This window comes from Mycetomoellerius zeteki, unplaced genomic scaffold (genome assembly GCF_001594055.1).
Source record: "Mycetomoellerius zeteki isolate Tzet28-1 unplaced genomic scaffold, Tzet1.0 scaffold128, whole genome shotgun sequence".
Taxonomy (NCBI): Eukaryota; Metazoa; Arthropoda; class Insecta; order Hymenoptera; family Formicidae; genus Mycetomoellerius; species Mycetomoellerius zeteki.
The window spans coordinates 565,296-584,840 of NW_017256212.1; the positions used below are offsets into that span (position 1 = coordinate 565,296).

The 19,545-nt window shown below is 34.2% G+C and overlaps 1 protein-coding gene across 1 annotated transcript in view; it reads right to left on the bottom strand.

Moving 5' to 3' along the window:
* Nucleotides 1–216: 216 nt before the first annotated feature.
* dsx (transcription factor doublesex) overlaps nucleotides 217–19,545 on the bottom strand; it is an 84,413-nt gene continuing 65,084 nt past the window's right edge. The window contains exons 5-6 of the mRNA XM_018461811.1: nucleotides 14,692–15,052; nucleotides 217–1,045 (exon numbers count right to left, since the gene is read on the bottom strand). Of these exons, the coding sequence (XP_018317313.1) occupies nucleotide 1,045; nucleotides 14,692–15,052 (362 nt within the window). The 3' untranslated portion in view covers nucleotides 217–1,044. The remainder of the gene's footprint in view (nucleotides 1,046–14,691; nucleotides 15,053–19,545) is intronic.

Consider the following 19,545-nt stretch of genomic DNA (forward strand, 5'->3'; position numbering starts at 1 on the left):
TTTTCCACACGCAAAATTGGCCATCCGCGCCGTTGTGGAGAAACCAACGAATAAAACCATTGGCTGCGTTCAGCAGAACGTTTGTTTTGCAACTGTTGGAAGTTTCCTTCGCGCTAATTGGATCATACTTTTAGATCTAGAAGAATGGTCCTATCTCAGCAGACAATCATAAAACTGTTGCAAAACTGTTGAGTCTGCTGAACGCAACCATTGCTTATGATCGGATAGATTTTTTAACGATTCGCTTGATGCCTGTCGCACTTACGGTCGTTTTTCTCTGCAGCGGCATCTTGCCATCGCGTTCTCGCACCGAATTTTAAAATGGACAGACACGTGAGGACGCGGTACATGAACTCGCCGGACAAGCTCAAGGGACGTCAGAAGCGGTATGTCGCGGTCTTCTCAGTCTCCGAGATTATGCTTGATTAAGCTGCCTTGCGGGAGCTGCTTTACCATGCGTAACGTCAGGGTCCGTCGATTTCGTTTCGCCTGAAACGAAAATCCGAACGCGGCGATTGTATACAATTCAGCGTTCGCCTGCCGAGGAAATGCGAGTGATCGTTTGAAAAATGAATGGGTTACGCTCTGCGATCTTGTTCGCATGACGATCCACGATCGTTCGATCCACGATCTTACCGCAAAAGATCTGTTATCGCGATGGCGTCGATCATTGTGAGAGTGTTCGTAGAGAAGCGGTAACTTTTCGTCCTTTCACTAGGGATCACGATCTCGATCGGGAATTAAAAGCAAAGAACGGAAAACGTCTGGGAACTTGTTGTGAAATCGATACAATAATTTTTCGCGAGTTTTTTTTTTAAATTTCTCGATTGACTGCGATTTGTTCGGACCACTGAATATGTAGCAGCGTTGACTGCACACCTCGCGAAGCGATGTCCGAAACGTGTCGGTAATGATTGATAGTCAGGTTCAGTGCTCGTTCCGACAATCGTTCTATCACTTTGGAGGCGACACGATTTTCTTTGGATTCTACACGTTCTTACACGTTTTCCTCGTCGATTTACTTCATTGATTGTTAACGGTCGATCTGAAAGCAGAAAAATTGGATGGTAATAGTAATAGGCACACAATAATGTCGTTCATTTCTAAGATCTCTTAAACAATCATGTTCGTTCTAATTTCACCTGTCATAATATCCATTTTTTCTAATTTTAATTAATAAGACATTAATATATCATCGAGAAATATCGCTATTTTATCAATAATAAATAATAAGTGTGACATGTCCAAATAAAGAAGAATACATCTCATCCTCTTATTTTTCTTTATAATATTTTCCTTTTACTTTGTTAATTTGGATCGAAGTTTTAGGCACACATTTGTTCGCACATTTGTCTTTAATATTTATTCCCAATTTGTAGGATTTAAGCATAAAATAATTATTGCGAATAAATCGCAATAACAATTGTCAGATGTTGAGATCATATCTACATCGGGAATAATAACGTAAATAAATTGATTCTGTCTTATGTAATAAGATTTACGCAACGTATCACGTATAATTCTACGACGCACAGTTTCCGAGATTCAAAGAAGTAGCGGAGTAGTTTATCAATTTGCTTGAAAATGTAATAAAACCAATGAGATGTCGTATTAATGCGGACTCTATCTACTTAGATACGTAATTCCACATCCTTCTATTAAAAATGACATTATTTTCAAAATTGTAATAATTCCGATTTAATTGTGATCTACGATTGCTTTTTAATTATTATCGTCTGTATATTATCTGTAAAAGGAAAAAGAAGTATAATTGCCAGCTGTGATTAAAGTACCAGCTGTAATGAGGGGATAAAAAATATATAGACATATCTATCTATGCTATTTTGAAATTCGTAATAATACCGAGTAAATCGCGTTGTTTTATTGCCGCTGACAACATTTACTGACGTAAATGCACGTTTGTCAAACGACTTGACATGCAATGTAAAAACGCAGCGTTATATTCAACTACGTTCAAGAATGTATTGCACTTATGGTGACATCATCAATGAAAACACCACTTATTTGCATTTTTCTTTGCGATAACAGTTTATTACCGTATTTAATTTATTGTACATATTACACCTCGAGAATTTCCTCCAGTTTTACACATGTCCGTCTATTAAAACTATCAAAAATTTATAAAAACAATTTATAAAAACAATGTATTTAGCCAGGTTATCATAAATTTGTTATTATTTAAGTCTTTATTAAAACGATTCTAAGGAAACCAAACCCAATCCAATCGTTCAATATAAACAACAACGCGGCACTAACACTAACGCAAAAAAAAATTACCGAATGCCGGAAACCGCTGAGGTTTCCACTAAGAAATGGAGCCTGGAGAAAAGTTAACGACTGCCATGTCGGCCTATCCAGCGGATATTAAATCTGGTAGCGGGACATTTCTCATTCGAGAAGTTTTCTCGAGAAGAGACGACCGACGAGAGAAAACTTATCGCGATGCTTTAAAGATCGTCGAGTCGCGAATGCGAAGGGGAAGGAGGCGGACGAGGTCCACCGCCGTAAAACAAAATCCACTACGGAAAGATGGCAAGAGAGAAAAGAATGGGTGAGAAAGAGGAAAGGACTGAAGAAGCGACAAGGACGCGGAGGAGTATATTATGTTCGCTAAAGCAATGTTACCAACTCGAGAACTGGCGAACTAGCCGACAGTAAAATCCATTTTATGTCTCCCTCGTAAAGCCAGTCAAATGAAACCCGGACTTAGTTTTCATACGTGCATCCAATGGCAGACCCGGTTTCCTGCCCGCTACGATAGCAGGTTGTAACAGACTTTTTCGAAAGTCTAGACGCATTGGTACCTAGATCAGATATCTTTGTCGAATCAATCCTGTTTGGTGAAATCTCGATCATGATGTTTTCGATGGCAATCCATTACAATTTCGTTTTACTTTCAACATCGCTGCGAGTTATGCGTCAACAAAATTTCAAAAAATCTGTTTAAAAAAATAAATACAAATAAATGAAGCAGATTAATCAGATTAAGATATAAAGTCATGGAAACTGGAAAATCAAGGAGTCGATTATTTTAATTTGATCTATAACCGTATGGTATTTCGATTGAGTCTTTTATTTTATCTGATTGATACACGAAGCAATAACTTGTAAACAAAGAGCGGTACAAGATAGATACTAAAAAGCTTGACCAAGCAAAACATCATTCGACACTAAAATCTGGTCGCCTCGTAAAACATGTCTCGCAGACATACATCCCGAAAGAGTAGTGGCGATAAAGACCCAGTTCACATCTCAAAAGAAAGACCGACTTTGAAAACATCTTTCGTTAGAAATATCAATCAGAATTTAGTTATCTCATTGTCAATTATAATTCTAGTAGATTTAATCAGAAAATTCTGATTCGCCCATTTTCCATCAGAATTACTATTTGATCCAATCAGACCGACTTTGAAAACATCTTTCGTTAGATACCACGAATCTCTTCTCAGAATCATTTTAATCGACTCCTTTGTTTGCCAATGTTTCAATTGTGTCTAAAAGATTCATTAATAAAACGTAGTCATGCTCCAACTTGAAAAAGAACGCACAAAAAACATAAAAGTGATTTCGGCGAAAATACAATTACGCGGTATATAGGTATATTATTGCGAAATCACCGGCTTTTATAGCTTCGAGGAACCTACAATAGGAACTTACAAAACTTGTAAACTATCGAAATATTAACTAACGGTTAATATAATCCAACCAGGTTTTTTTTCATTGCTCTTATCACGTTCTCTTCTGTATATCTATCAGATATGTTTTGCTTTCGAAATTATTTTCCGTATTGTTGGCACATCCGTTAGTTAATATTTCGATAGTTTACAAGTTTTGTAGATTCCTCGAAGCTATAAAAGCCGGTGATTTCGCGATAATATACCTATATACCGCGTAATTGTATTTTCGCCGAAATCACTTTTACGTTTTTTGTGCGTTCTTTTTCAAGTTGGAGCATAACTACGTTTTATTAATGAATCTTTTAGACACAATTGAAACATTGGCAAACAAAGGAGTCGATTAAAATGATTCTGAGAAGAGATTCGTGGTATCTAACGAAAGATGTTTTCAAAGTCGGTCTGATTGGATCAAATAGTAATTCTGATGGAAAATGGGCGAATCAGAATTTTCTGATTAAATCTACTAGAATTATAATTGACAATGAGATAACTAAATTCTGATTGATATAATTTGATTGATATAATTATTCTGGTAAAAATAAGAATTCTAGTAGATTTTATCAAAGATATTATATCAATCAGAATTCCGGTTATCTCAACTAAATTCTAATCAATTTAACCAGAAAATTTTGAGTCGTCCATTTTCAACCAGAAATTTTTTTGAGTGGGATGATAAAAGAAACCGAGTTCGTTCATACGCGTGCAATGGTATAGTCGTAGTCGTCCATCATTGTTACACATATTTAACCAGTTGACGACGCTTGGAATATTATTTCCACTCGTAAAACGATCCCTCTAACGATCGACAGTTACTTTGATGCCGTTTCAGGGGCGAGACCGAGCGTTATGTCGTTCCTGGTCGTGTTGCAATACACATTCTTCTCGTCTCGCTTTAGAGCTCATGGATTTGTGCCGGTACACGATTCCTCATCTCGTTTTCATGAGGCTTTAACCGTCCGCGCCTGGGTCTTTTTTTACGAGCGACTACTTCGTCAAAGTGCCAACCACTTTGTTAAGTACACGTATCTGTAACGGTGCGTTACGACGAACGCAGGATCTATTCGTGTTAAGTGGATGTGGGCTTTCAAGAAATATTCAATGATCGATCGAAAATAGCACGAGAGCCAATAGCTGCCTCGAATGACGTAAATTTATCGTGCTACGTACAGTCTATACGTGACCGTATTTGCAATTACTTTATATAGTTTTTCAGACATGACAATCACTGCACATTATAAATGTAAGATTTTGCATGTATTTTAAGTTGCTAACGCATTTACCGATTCATTAGACATTCTTCTCTAGAAAAAACTGTGATACCCTTTTATTATGTATCATTATGCGTCAAGGAAAGAATGATATATTAATAAATGTATCTCGCAGCAATTGCACGTATTTTAAGACGTTATAAAGTTTTATATCTATAGATATAAAATTCTCATTCCAAGAAAGTGGAAATACAATCATCCTTCACTTCTTAAAAAAGAGTGACAATTTTTACTTTTTTTTTTAGAATGAATTTGCACTTCAAAGCAGTGAAATCTCACTTCTTTTGGAATGAGACTTCACTCCTTTGAAATGAAAATTCACTCTAAAAAGAGTGAAAATTGTCACTCTTTTTCAAGAAGTGAAATATTTTCACTTTTTTTCAAGGGTGGTTGTATTTTCACTCTCTTGGAGTGAGATTTCACTGCAAGAAATTTAGTGTATAAGTTTATTTAAAGTTATATATAAAAATCTTAAAAATATGCACGCAAAATACGCAGCTTCTCCATATTATTAACAGTAATAATTATAATAATCATCACAATAATAGTAAAATAATAATAATATAGTTTTAAAAAAGAAAAAAAGGAAAAGAAGCGAACTAATGAGTCGGAGATTTCGGTTTATAATTTATATTTGCATTCTTTCCAAAAGACCCTTTTCTTTTGATCAACCATAGAGTGTCTCATAAAAATATGATTTATAGCTACACCGCCTCACAATATCCTCAGCTGCGTAATCTACATTACTTATGTCCCAATGATTCACATATATTCACGTTGTTCCCATTCAACGATTTCTGTACCCAGGTAATTCGACGAACCTCAGTAAGGGACTAACTTATTGAAGCTTATTGATCAGACAGTTTAAAAAATACATGATGTAACGAGAAAAGATTTTTGATCCACCAATAACAAACTTTGGAATCGACAGAAATAAAATTTGAAAATATTATAATACCGCGTTCATTGATTAACGTCACTGACTACGATTAATTATATTGATAAAATACTATCTGTATAATAAGATAGTTTTTATTATATTTGTATTTATTATACAAAATGATTAACCCCTTGAGTGTCAATGACGGAAAAATCCGCCAAAATAAAACTGGTCAAAAGTGCTTCATGACGGAAAAGCCCGCATATTTCATAACGCCAATAAATCACTTTTGCAGTGCAGCAATTGAACTGATAATGCATACTTTAATGTTTTTGAGGTCGCTGAATATTTATAAGTTTATGTCATTGATAGCATTCTTGGCACACAAGCGTTTTTCTTGCCTGACACTCAAGGGGTTAATGAAAGATTAAAAATCATAAAAGTCACAACATATTTCGTATAAAAATTTCCAAGTTGTATACGACTTTAACGCTAAGCTAGTGTTGAACATACACGAACAAAAATTAGACTAGATGTGATTACCGATTGTAATATAAACTAAGATCGCTTATTTTGTTCGAATGCTTTATAATTTTATAAAAACGGCTGACTGACTGGTTTGTTAAGCTCTTTCTTAAATTCGCGAAGAGGAACCAGTCTGCGCACGTACCCACATAGTTGAGAAGAAAAGCTTTCGTCGATAAAGGGTCTCTTCCAGCGGATGATCTAAGCAGATCCCAAGGCGAACAGTGACTGCTCGAGAAGTCGTAAACGTGGTCTAAGGAGAGGAGACACATCCTGGCATATAACTAAAATGGAAACGGTCGCGGCGGTTGCGGATGAGGTGGGTGGAAGTTTATCATCTGCTAGTAAGTGTGCTTCGCGGATTCTCGTACCTCCACCCATGCGCTACCACCCTTGACGAGGGTTTAGATGGGCAGGAGGGAAAGACAGACCGTAAAATCACTGTGGAAACTTGAAATACCTATTCACTCTACGTTAACCTCAACTCGACCTAACAACTACGTTAACTTTTCATTCCGAATATTAAAGGATAAGCGATTGATTTATCACACTCTTATTAAAAGTTTTCTATATTTAATTAATATTTTTTAAATTGTAGTTTTTCGTTTTCTTTTAATGTTAATTACATCTGCCCTAATAAAACTTTTGCAAGCAATATAGATTTTATTAAATTCACATATATAATTGTATTTAAATAAATAAATTCGTCATCTAGGAAAAAATGATTTGTGCATCGTATAACGATGTGCTAATTTGTTAAATTACATCGTTATCATATAATGCATGAAAAATTGCATTAACCGTTTCAAAATAAAGACATTCCCATGCTTATAGGATTCGATATAATTTCGCTAGAGGGACTGAATGGCTCATTCATTCGCAAATACATGAACTATCCTGTCAGTGTTGCGTAAAGAATTTGTTTATCGATCGCGATCTTTGATCGGTAAGAGACGCGGCCACCTTCATTAATGAGACGCGTATCTCGGGTGGACCCCGGTGGCTTCGCTCACCAGAGTTAGGTGGGCAAGTACGTCGTATTTCATAGAAGCCTAGCTGTATTTTCGCGCGTATGACTTTAACTGTCGATGTGGACTTCGCTTGTATTTCTTCTCAAGTTTTACTGGCGCTAGGTCGACCTCCGAACCGTAAATGTCAGTCTCCGCTAAAGTCCCGCATGCCGTGTTGCCAGGGTTCCTTCCTCAACCTTCCCGCTTAACCGTCGCCTTCTTCTTCTTCTTTTCGTTTTCTCTAACTCCTTTCGCTCTGCCTTTGCCTTCGAGCAGTCGAGGTCTTCGGCGAGCATTATGTGAACTTATCCGACAATTCCTTAGCCGTTGGCATGACCGCTGAAGGACGTCACTCTTGACAAGTACACCGACGAGAAAGCTTACGAAAGGGACCTACCTACATGGGAAGGCAACGCCTGTTCCCTTTGTATACTTCAAGAAATAAAGTTTTGTTATTAATTACACGACGAACATTTTGTCTTCTGTTCTGACGTCACGCTAAACTTGGTATATCGACCGGAATCGATCAGCTCTAGGACAGTTTGTGAATAACATATCGACATTGGCTAGTTTTTTTTCTCTGAAAGAAAAGGAAAGTTTTACGTGTAACCGGTCATTAGCTACGGTACGTTTGTGAGAAAGTCGTCCTAAAGTTCATCTAGGCCGCGCAAATTATGCGCGTTTGATGACCACTGTAGTTTTCGAAATAGATGATCCGTTTTCGCGAAGATGAGTGACACGACCGGACGAGGAGGTTTTAAGGTCGACCGGAAGACGCCGGTACCCGTATCGTCCCAGGGCTTCATTAAGAATGCAATATGGCGGACTTTTTGTTCAGCAACCGAAGGGAACGGAGTGTGCGTGATCGCACAGCCGGTCGCTTTTAAAAAAGTTACGACGAGGTTTATGGAGGTTTAATTGTAGCCCGCGACTGTGGTTAGAAAGTAGTAAAATTCCTTTTGCCAGCGATGCCGAGTCTGTTACACTACTTAACGCTCCCCGGTTCTTGGTTACGTATGAGAAAGACGATGATGAGAAAGAGAAGCGGCCGCGGCGTTCGTATCGGATCACTTCGGCGCTACTAATTATTGCTTTGTCTCGGGAATTGTGGCTCTGTCCTCAGGGCATAAGGCTTGATGGGACAATTATTTCATCAAGGTCAAAGATATTTGTCTCGTTAATTTGATCGTTGGTTAATCGTTATCGATAATTTCAGCGGTACCATGGTGTCAGATGCGCTATTAATAAGAGGACTGCGTGCCAATATGTAACAGCAATTATGACTGGAATATATTGCAGCAGGTGCGATGTCGAAACACATGATGAACTGCAGTCAGCAAGTGTAATTTCATTAATTTCGTAAAAATATTCTTATGTACGAGTATAAGAAACTGAAATATTTTACTTTTTAAAAGAGACATTTTTGAAAGGCAATCATAAAACTTATTTTTTTAATAAGATAATATATATATCAATAATTTATCAATCACTCAGATTACTTTAACTATATAGGATTTTATCATTGAGCTTTCATGGAAATTTTGTGATACAAAGTAAAGAAAAATAACGAAGAAAATATTCATCACAGCAAATCCTATTGTAAGAATTCTAATATTTTTCTCAAAGTTTTATATACTATATATGTACGAGTATATACATTTTAGATGAGGTAATCGGACTTTGTATGCCCCCAGTAAGCTAAGCTTTGTCATTTTTTCTAATTTTTTGCTGAGTTTGAAAATTAAAAATTAACTGTTACATTTAAAAGAAGGAACATTTCTGTGAATGTTAATAAAAAATATGAGATGAGATTTTAAAAAAGTAGCATTTCGTGCGTATTAAGTGTATGTACTCAATGTGACCTAAGTATAAATTAATATGTTTCTCTTTCTTGTAAAAAAAATGTTAAAAAAACAAAAACTAAAGGATTTCTTCCATTTAGTGACATAAGTCAACACAAATGTTGTTTTATCTTTCTTTACATTCTATGAGTAACAAAGATAGAACGATATTTGTGTCGACTTATGTCATTAATTGGAAGGCACCCAAAGTGATCCAATATGTATAAGACTATAAGCTTATTAACATGTTGACATGTTAAATAACGTACAAAAACACACAAAGAATATTTTTCCAAACAATGGACTTATCTACTTATTTATTTATTTACTTATCTATTTATTTCCATAATGTTTAGTAGGTGAATCAGAATTCGTGATCTGAAATAACAGAAAGTAGATACTAAAAATTCCAAAAAATGTTACAATTGATGTGTGTACATTCGTGTACACATGACTAACCTAAGTGTATACTTAGGTTAGTCATGTTGATTTTATCTTATAAATAGTTCCCTCTCTTTGATTATAAATAAAACGTTATGACAAAAATATAAACTAAATATATAATGTTGTAAAATATAATTACCTACACTAACATGAACTATTAAAATTAATAACTATTTTTTGGTAATTTTAGGAAGCAACAATGTGATTATGTAAGAGTTATCAGTAACGCGCAATACGATTAATTAGCCTAGGATTCGGTTAAATTAATCAAACCAATTAATTGAAAGTAATATTGCGATTTTACATGCATTCTTGCAATTATAATTAATGACTTACTAAAAATAGATCTGTGAGAATTTTAGTTAGATTATTGACATTCCACTACTTCGATTACACTCTAACATCTGTCACATAAACTTTGGTAGTTTACTGCACCCGGAGCAAAATAAGCAGAAGAGTGAGCCTCACTTACGGCTTTGCGGCAATGGGTAGAAGGGGCTTTAAGGAGAATAAGAAAGTAGCGACGATGATGACAAGGTAGAAGGAGAAGCACCGTAAAAAAAATATCCACCGAGTAAAGAGAACCGCGTTTACGACCGTCGTTAAGGCCACTCTGAGCAACCTGTCTGATTACATTGATGCTGCTTACTGCAAAAGCGGGACTAATTCTTTCGACAATTCGCCGAACGCTTGCTGCAACTATTAGAAGTGATCACGAATCCTCGCTTTGTCGTATATGTGACATTAAATCTGCGACGATCGATTTTTTTGCGCTGACGAGTCAAGAAACAAGTATTAATGTATGTAATTGCTCTAATGAGTCCGCCGCACGCAAAGGTTGCCGAGAATACTTCGCCGAATCGATTCACGCTGCAATTTAAAATAGAAACATCAAGAGAAATCGTGGATTATGAGTATATTGCGTAATTATATTTTCTCATATACAAGAAGAAACACCGAAATGCGATATTGTATCTGTTGCGCTATAATTTGTGTTACGAAAATTTTCAAAAATATATAGAGATAGCAATCAATAAAAAATCAAAGAAGTCCGAATCTTTCGCCAGCATTGCTTATCGCTTATATTAAAAAAAGAAAAATGTGTGTGTGTGTGTATACATCTATGTATTTATAAATATATATATATATATATATAATATGTGTGTGTGTATTTACATTATACCATACAAGCGTAAGCAAAGAGTGCGCGATTGACCATCAGATTCCATCATTCGGGCTCAGTGTGGAGAGCGAGCATTCATGAAAAGACTGACTCATTTTCAACAGCCTAATCACGAGCTAGAAGCAATCAGTATTCAAGATAACCGACAAACCTTGCCGACATTTTAATTACCGCTTCCATTTTCATATCGCGGGTATCGCCGCGTGCCGTTTAGCGAGTCGTACATTTTTAGGTTCTTTTATGATCACCATTACGCCGCAATGTGATGCCCCCTTGACTCTAACGACGGATTGCATGCATCCGATAAATCTGGATTTCCCCCTTCTCTCTCTGTTCTATATATACTCTATCGTATCAACTATTAAATAATTCATATGATAGCATAATTCATATAAGAGCAACTGGTTATTGCGCCACACAAGTTTTTCAGAATTTTAGACATGAACTGATACATGAGTAATTTTTATCGATATCATGAATGTTTAAATATAACCGCTACCAGAAGATTGAGATGTTTGCATACATGAATAGCACGATGAAACATGCATTGTGACAAAAAAGAAGATGCTGCGGTTTGAGGAAACATACCTGCACAGATATAACTACATACTATATTACGAAGAAGTATCTTCATTTTTTCTCAATTTAGACATATGCATGTATATCATACACAGAAAAATACATACGCAAGTAATAATTATTTGTTTCAAATATTTTAAAAGTTCATATATCTGCAAATCTATTATAAATAAATTTATCAAAAGCCTCAAAATATATTCTGAATCTTAGTAAGTTTAATTAACACAGTTTATATAATTTATTTTTTAATCACAAGTTTACTTCAATTAATAGCGTTTTTCACTGACAGAACTGGTGGGCACTCAGTGCACATTAAAGCTATTGTATACTAACCCAATCTGAATGTAAAAGTGAGATATCTCAATTAATAAAATACCCAATGTATATAAAATACCACATGTTTATCAAATACCACAATAAAATATATTGAGGATTTCGCGGTATAATTCGTGTCTATATTTTTATTAAACGTACATCTTTACGTCCATTTGTGTATAACGGCTTTAAAGTGCACTGAGTGCGCACCAGCTCTGCCAGTAAAAATGCTATTAGATTATTAAATTAAGACAAATTCGATTTACTTGTTAGATAAAGCTTATTCGACCAATCTTATAATATTCTTCACAAGAAAATAACTCTTGTTTTGAGTATGATAATGATTTTCTAAAATTTGTAATAAGTACATTTTAAGATTATTATCAAGAAAATATTTAAAATAATCGTAACTTAAATAGAAGAAAGTAAATTGAGTTATCATTTTTCTTAGAAATAGAATGATATTTTTTTTCTGGGTGGGTATATGACAGAATTATCGATATTGGTTGTTTAAATATATCTAAAACAAACAGAAATTATTCGCATATTAAAGTATCCAGCCGGAAGTGATTAGTATTCGAAAAACCATTGTAATGAATGAATAAATACTAATCCCTACTAACGTTAATCTAAACAGAAGAATGTCAATATTAAGATTTAATGACATTTGAATGACATTATCTTGTATGACAATATTTTATGACTCCTTTTCAACTTTATAATGGTCACCATCTCGCTCCCTTGTATTTTCATGCTATAGCGTGCGTTATTTCATGATCGTATTAGCATGCCACTTTCTTTGTCACCTTTTTATAAGATTAAAAGAAGAAAAGGATACATCCTGTTGTGACGTATCTTATTGTTAGTTCGAAGAACGCCTTTTAATTAAATTTATTCTTCTTTCCTTTTATATCATTGCATATATATTTTTTACAGATGTATCGAACATTGCTGATGTGGGAAAATAGTGTACAATTGACAATTGAATCGTGTATAAATGAGAATTTTTAACTCTTTTTTAAATAAAAAATCACTATTGTTTATAAATAACACAAGATTGTTTCTTTTCAGTGAATTTTATAAGAAAGTAATACAAAATTTAAAAGTATATCATTTTTAAAGACTAAAACAATATTTTCATAATTTTTTAATTTAGTAAATGTAAAAGTAAAACTGATTTAAATTAATTAATGTAATTCTATGGATTATGTGATAAAAAGCAATAATTTAAATGTACAGGAACTTCCGATTTTTCAATTTGAGATTCATCGTTTCTTGGATGTAGAAATTTTATGATTAATCATTTAATAAATATACGTATACACACATACATTCATTTGAAGTTTATTTAAATATGCAAACTACGCGAAATACGAGAATTCTTAGAATGTATCAGCAATTAATCAAGACTTGCCGCAATCTCCTTGGGGCGCCAGCAAATATATGAGAACGAATTAAATGTAAATACCGTAGACAGCTTATCTTTAAGGCAACACGCGTAATCCCAGATAGCCAACTGGCGTCGGATTTGAGTCCTGCTTTCTCACATATAGCAAAAGTTGTTTTCTTCAAATTGCCCAGTAAAGACGATAACCGAGTATCATCATGGACAAGAATGGGATGGAGAAAACTGGCCAACACTCGTAAATTCGATTCTTTATAGTCGCCACCGTTTAAGCTGCAGCTGGAAAGGAGGAACAACCGACGCATCGGTGACTTTGAGTTCCCGCTTTATGCATTTCTTGAGCGGCTACTTTGAAGATATTCGTAAAATTGATACTAATAAAGATTTCTTTGAAAAAAATGTAATATAAAAGTCACTATATAATTTGCCATTCACTCCAAAGATATAAGTTAATGCAATTTGCCGGCCTCAATGTCTTTCATAATCTTTCATAATCTTTGAAAATCAATTGTTAATGATAGTGATTACAATTCTTAATTCAGATCAATGAATTTGATCTTTGACAGTATTATGCAACGATTATATTAGCGCGACGAATAAAAAATAATTGTTTTTGATAATTACAGATGCTAAAAGTCAGGAATTTAAGAGAAATAGAAAATGTCATGTAATAAAGAAAGAAATAAAAAGAGGTGGAATAACGGACAGATGAGCAGCCCTTTACCGATCTAAATGCCAGAGTCTACTTAATTCTCGGGAAGAAGGAATTTTATAGCTTAGAATCTGTTTTATGTGCGCCGGATTTGCGATTATGACTTTCTCTCGATGTCTCTCGACGATCTAAACAAAGGAAGAGCACCAAGAATTAGGGATGCACCGGATATCCGAAAAGTATCCGGTATCCGGTATTATTCGGCACTTTTTTACTATCCGACCGGATAGCTGAATATCATTAGTATCCGGGAATATATCCGGTTGAAATTTTATATCATTAAATTGTTGATTTGTTATTATACAAATGTTTTAGAAATAAGTATGCATATTCATAATGGTATAATGCCATATTAATATCCTATATATATTGTTATAAAATAATTTTTTTCTCTGCAGCCTTTTTTTTTTTTTAGAAAACAGTTTCCCGAAATCCGGTTGGATATTCGACTCAAAGAATATCATATCAGCAACAAAATATCATATCAACATAAGATATGCCTTCTCGGATATCCGACCGGATACCGATGTTACATTCTGTCTGGATATTCGATATCCGGTAATTTTACGATATCCGGTGCATCCCTACCAAGAATAATAGAGACCGCGATTTATGTTCTAAACCAAAAACTAATCCTTTTTCACACACTTAACGTTTATAACAAATTCGATTTCATCAGACGCTTTGCATACCAATGACAAATAATAAGAGGATTTCTCAGTATCCAAATATTCAATATTTAAATCAATATAACTGATTATGTCTGTGTAATAAATTTTTATCAAAAGTCCGAAAAATCCGAAGAAAAAAATAAGATAAAAGTAGACTTACCAATAGTATGTAGAACATTTAATAGAAAGGTCAGTAGGAGAATCAGGAAAAGGTTCGATAGGAGAATCAGTAGAAGACCCAGTAGGAGAATCAATAGAAGAATCAAAAGGTTTAACAGATAGTTCAGAAGGAGATTTAAGTGTTTCAAGAGACATATTTGTTGTTGTCATTGATGAGAAATTAGAGGACCAAACTGGAAAATTTTGGGATGGGTATTCCAAATTCAGAAGTGGATAATCTGATTTTATTCCATTAAGCTGTTCCTTGTATGGAGTTTGCAAGATCTGTGTTGGCGGGATATAACAGCATGTCGTCGCCTGCTGGAATGTCATGAATGACATTGGGTCTTCTTCAGAAATGACTGAAAAAGAAGAAAAAAAAGAATAATTTTATTTACTGTTGCATTAGTAATGTTGCATTAACAAGTACACTCTGTCTCCCTCTATGCCCAATACATGCTTCATAGAATTTAGTTTTCGGTTTAAAATAAACCAAATTTTCAAAACCAAATTTTGCACAGCGCATGAACCGCTTCAATGATTAAAAGAGAGAAACGATCGCACAGTTTTGCTCGACTGTTGCCTTTTGTGTTTTCATTGCTTAATTGATGCAATATAAGTTTAATTGTCACCATTCCCGCTGGAAATAATGAATACATTCATTCCTTCCAGCCCCTTTATTCTTTTTCAAACTTCCTTTGTGACATAATATTAAAAGCACTATAAGTGACCTAAATTAGTTGCCCTTCTAACTGTCGGGATAGACCTCTAGTACCTATTAAACTAAATCAAACTTATAAGGCTATTGAAACAATATCGCGTACTTTATTTTAAAAATCCTCACTTCACGTGAATTCGGAAGATGATTCATATTTATCTATTATATACTACAAGGACGATACCAATTGAGACATTTCAAAACTAATTTAAGGATGTGTTTACTATTTCGAAATCAATTCAAACCAAAAGATTAAGGCTAAAAAAGAGATGATTTATAGACTATAAGTTTATAGACTTTCAAAGAAAAATATCGTGATTTATAACATGATATGTTTTTATCCTTCAATTTGAGACATAAATTTTGTATGACTTAGACGTAAATTACACGTCTAGTTACTTAATTACGGCAGGCTCTTGCTCCGCGTGCATACTGATTACGAGGGCACTTGAAAATTACGGTGAATTATGCGTAAGATTGCAAGATTTATTATACACTGAAGATTATGGAACAATTTCAATTCACAAAGCGAGTATTCTCACTTAAATCCAAGAATTGTCTTTTTAATTTGTTGAAAGTGATGTTGTTTGATTGCGGGGCTGTATTCTTGCTGATCTTTTTATACAGATTAATTTATAACGCATCTATCACATGTCATAATTTTGGATAACATTTGCATATTTATTTTATCTTATATTTTATAATAGCCCTTCTTCACGAAAAGTTCAATGCTTCTGATACTAAAAGTACCAATGAGTTTTATGGCATATCAGTAATTTCGTCTATTATTAATGCTCTTAAAGCAAATAATCGCAGTTAAAATTTACACCATCGTAAACTTTAGACCGAGAAATTATTTTACACAATTTCAATTGCAAAACCTGTCCGTTTAATATGTCAGATATAAATATAGTGACATGTACTTATGAAATTTGTGATCGTTTTTGATCATCATTTTAGAAAACCGTACGTGTAACTTTTGCACTTATATGAAAAGAGAGAGAGAGAGAAAACACAGTAATAAATACAATTTTAAGCAATATTTAATAAAATTAATATTTCCAGAAGCGAATAAAACAAAATAATGAAGCATAGGTATAATATAGCCTTGACGATTCTTACTTTCATCTTTGTTTTTAACAAAAAAGGATATTAAAATATGTATATACATATATATGTCACATATATCTTAACATGTGTGTATATATATATGTTAATATATAAAAAAAATATTTATTTTGCTCAGTTCCGATTTAGATCTATCGACGATTATGCGCGACGATCATGCTTGGGGCAACAATTTTCTTAGCAGTAACGTCTTGGTGTTTTGCATCAAATGCACGTCCGAAACATTATCGGCCACTCCAATATTTATGCCATACACCCCGGGCAAGCGGTGCGGTTATCAACAAACTGCAACTTGCGCCCGCGCAGAAAGCGTATTCTCAAGATTTATTACGGGTCTCCGTTCTCTACGTACCTTCACTCCCATCAAGGACTGCGTCGGCCGCGAGTAAGAAACTTTCCAAGACACGTCTGCGCAGATATCATCCGCAGTTATCAACACGCATGCAAAAATGATAACTCGATATCGGGCGATGTACATTATAAAATTTATTTATTACGGAGACACGGGGAATAAAAACTGGACGCTAAATCTTGCAGTTAATAATAGAAAAAAACGATGTTTATCAAAAAGCGCAATGTGAATTTATTAATTATTAAAAATGTAACTTTTTTCTCTGATTGTTTCTTCTTTCTTGAACTGAAAAGTATAATACAATACCTTCTTGCTTCTTAGCCACAATCATTTCCCAGACAGCACGATGTCCATAGAACATCCAATGGATATCGCGTGCTGTCTGGGTTATATACACTGTTAAATCTATAGTGTCAAATTTAACTCTTAACGTGAGTCGCCACTGCTTCTACTCAATCATGTCGTGATTTTATACTAAAACAATAGTTATATTTGACACTATACAGTGTCAATTTGATACTATACAGTGTCAAATTTAACTATCGTTTTGGTAAAAAATAACGATATATTTAGTAGGACAGTGGCGACTCAGATTAGGTTAAATTTGACAATATAGATTTAACAGTGTACTCAGTAATAAATATTTTTGTAATAAGGAGATAAGAGAAAAAATAGAATAATTTATATTATTTACGTAGTTCCCAGTAGAGAAAGCTTGGAATTTCTATATATAAATACTCATGTTCTAAATACACATTTCTATATATAAGTACTCATATAAATATTCACCGGCAAAAAATATGGACCATTATATCGATACAGTTGCCCATATCTTTTGCGAGTGAGTATTGTTTTAAAGATGGCAAGTATAAGAATTGAGTAACACTTAATCAGGTATACTTAAATAAGATTGCATTCGCAATAGATTTATAAAAAGTTTCTTACGGAATTGTTCAATATTGTCAATTACAGATATTAATACTTTCTTTGATATTACGTGGGAATTGTGAGACTAGAGAAGGTGCAGCAGTTGGTGACCTTTCGGACACGACGAGATATAGGAATGATTTATTCCAGATGCAATCAGGAAGATGAATCCAAGCAACATAGAGAGTACTCGTAAGCCAGCCGTAAAAATATTGCTTGCCTCGTAAATTACATCCAACAGCATAGCCTTGCGTACTCGTTTTGCCCGATCCTTTCGCTGTGAGAGATGTCCGCAATCGCATGTTTTTTTACCGCCACATTCTCGCTTGAACGAAATCACGTTCAAGATTTTTACATTTTTACGCAGTTTGTAATACTACTTTCTGCAGAGTAAGTAAGAGATTAGAGAAAGATACACAAAATTTCATCGATTATTAAGTTCAAATCTGCTGTATAATGATGAATGTAAAAAAGCAATTTAGAATAAAGGATAATTGAGCGTGTCCATTGATGGTGCCACAATAGTACGAGTAGAACATAATGCGAAGTTAACGTTATATATGATATATAGAAGGTAACTTCAACCGACAGACATTAAGGGTAACAGAATATTAACGGATCAAACGTGCTCAGAAATAGGATTCGCAGCTGCGTGTTCACTGACTTACTTAATCGCCATAACTTCCGGTTGCCTTAGAATTACGTGACGTCACCTACATCCGTCGCGGGTCGAAATGATGCCAAATATAAAGCTCGGAAAACTGGAAGTGCAATTTACTCCTTTTTATTGCTTATCGGCATTGTTGGGTATTAAAATCGGGTCTGTGCTTCAAGTAGGTATAAAAATGTAGATCAACTACAGCGGTTCAAACAAAAGTATCACTTAAATCGAAGCGCAACGTGAGAATAACGTGTATGAAATAGAATTTATTTACGTTACATATCTTAAAATGATATTTTTATCTCTTTTTTTCAAATTCATTTTTCAATGTCCTCGATTTATGGAACAAACAAATTAATCAAAAATTGTATATTCTCCGACTTTGCTTTTACAAATAAACGATTTCTGTATATATCGACTTTCTATATGCATATCAATCGTCTGTTTACTTGCGGTTTTTCACTGTAATATCTCCAATAATATATTATTTTTAATGTTCTTTCTTTATTTTTTTACTTGATTTCTGTAATTTATCGATAACGAACTATGCATATGTCAGCTTACGGAGCACATGGATTTTTTTTGCATTGAGAGAAAGAGAGAGAGAGAGAGAGAGAGAGAGAGAGAGAGATTACCGGTTTTTTCGATATTACAATATTATTCTTCTTGATGGAGCCATTTGTTGTATACAGTGAGTGAGTTTGCGCATGTGTGCAAAATTATATATGAGAAATTCATTAAAATACATACATAAATTGTAAAGAGAATATACCGTCCAGACATATTAAAATAATTATAGGACTCACAAATTGTACCGTTCCGGCCGCTAGTTTAATTCATATTAATTGCTACAGAACAACTAGGATTAATTAGTAACAAATTATAGATCCTTAAGGGAAATGTAGCAATGAGAACACGTGAAGATTCTCACATAAATTTTTCAAATCAATTTACGATAATAAAGTAAAAAATACGGGGAATAATTTTCACATTATTTAATATATAAAAAATTAATATACCTACTTTTTCGCTTAATATTGAAGGGCTGCACTGAAAAAAAGATTGGCTG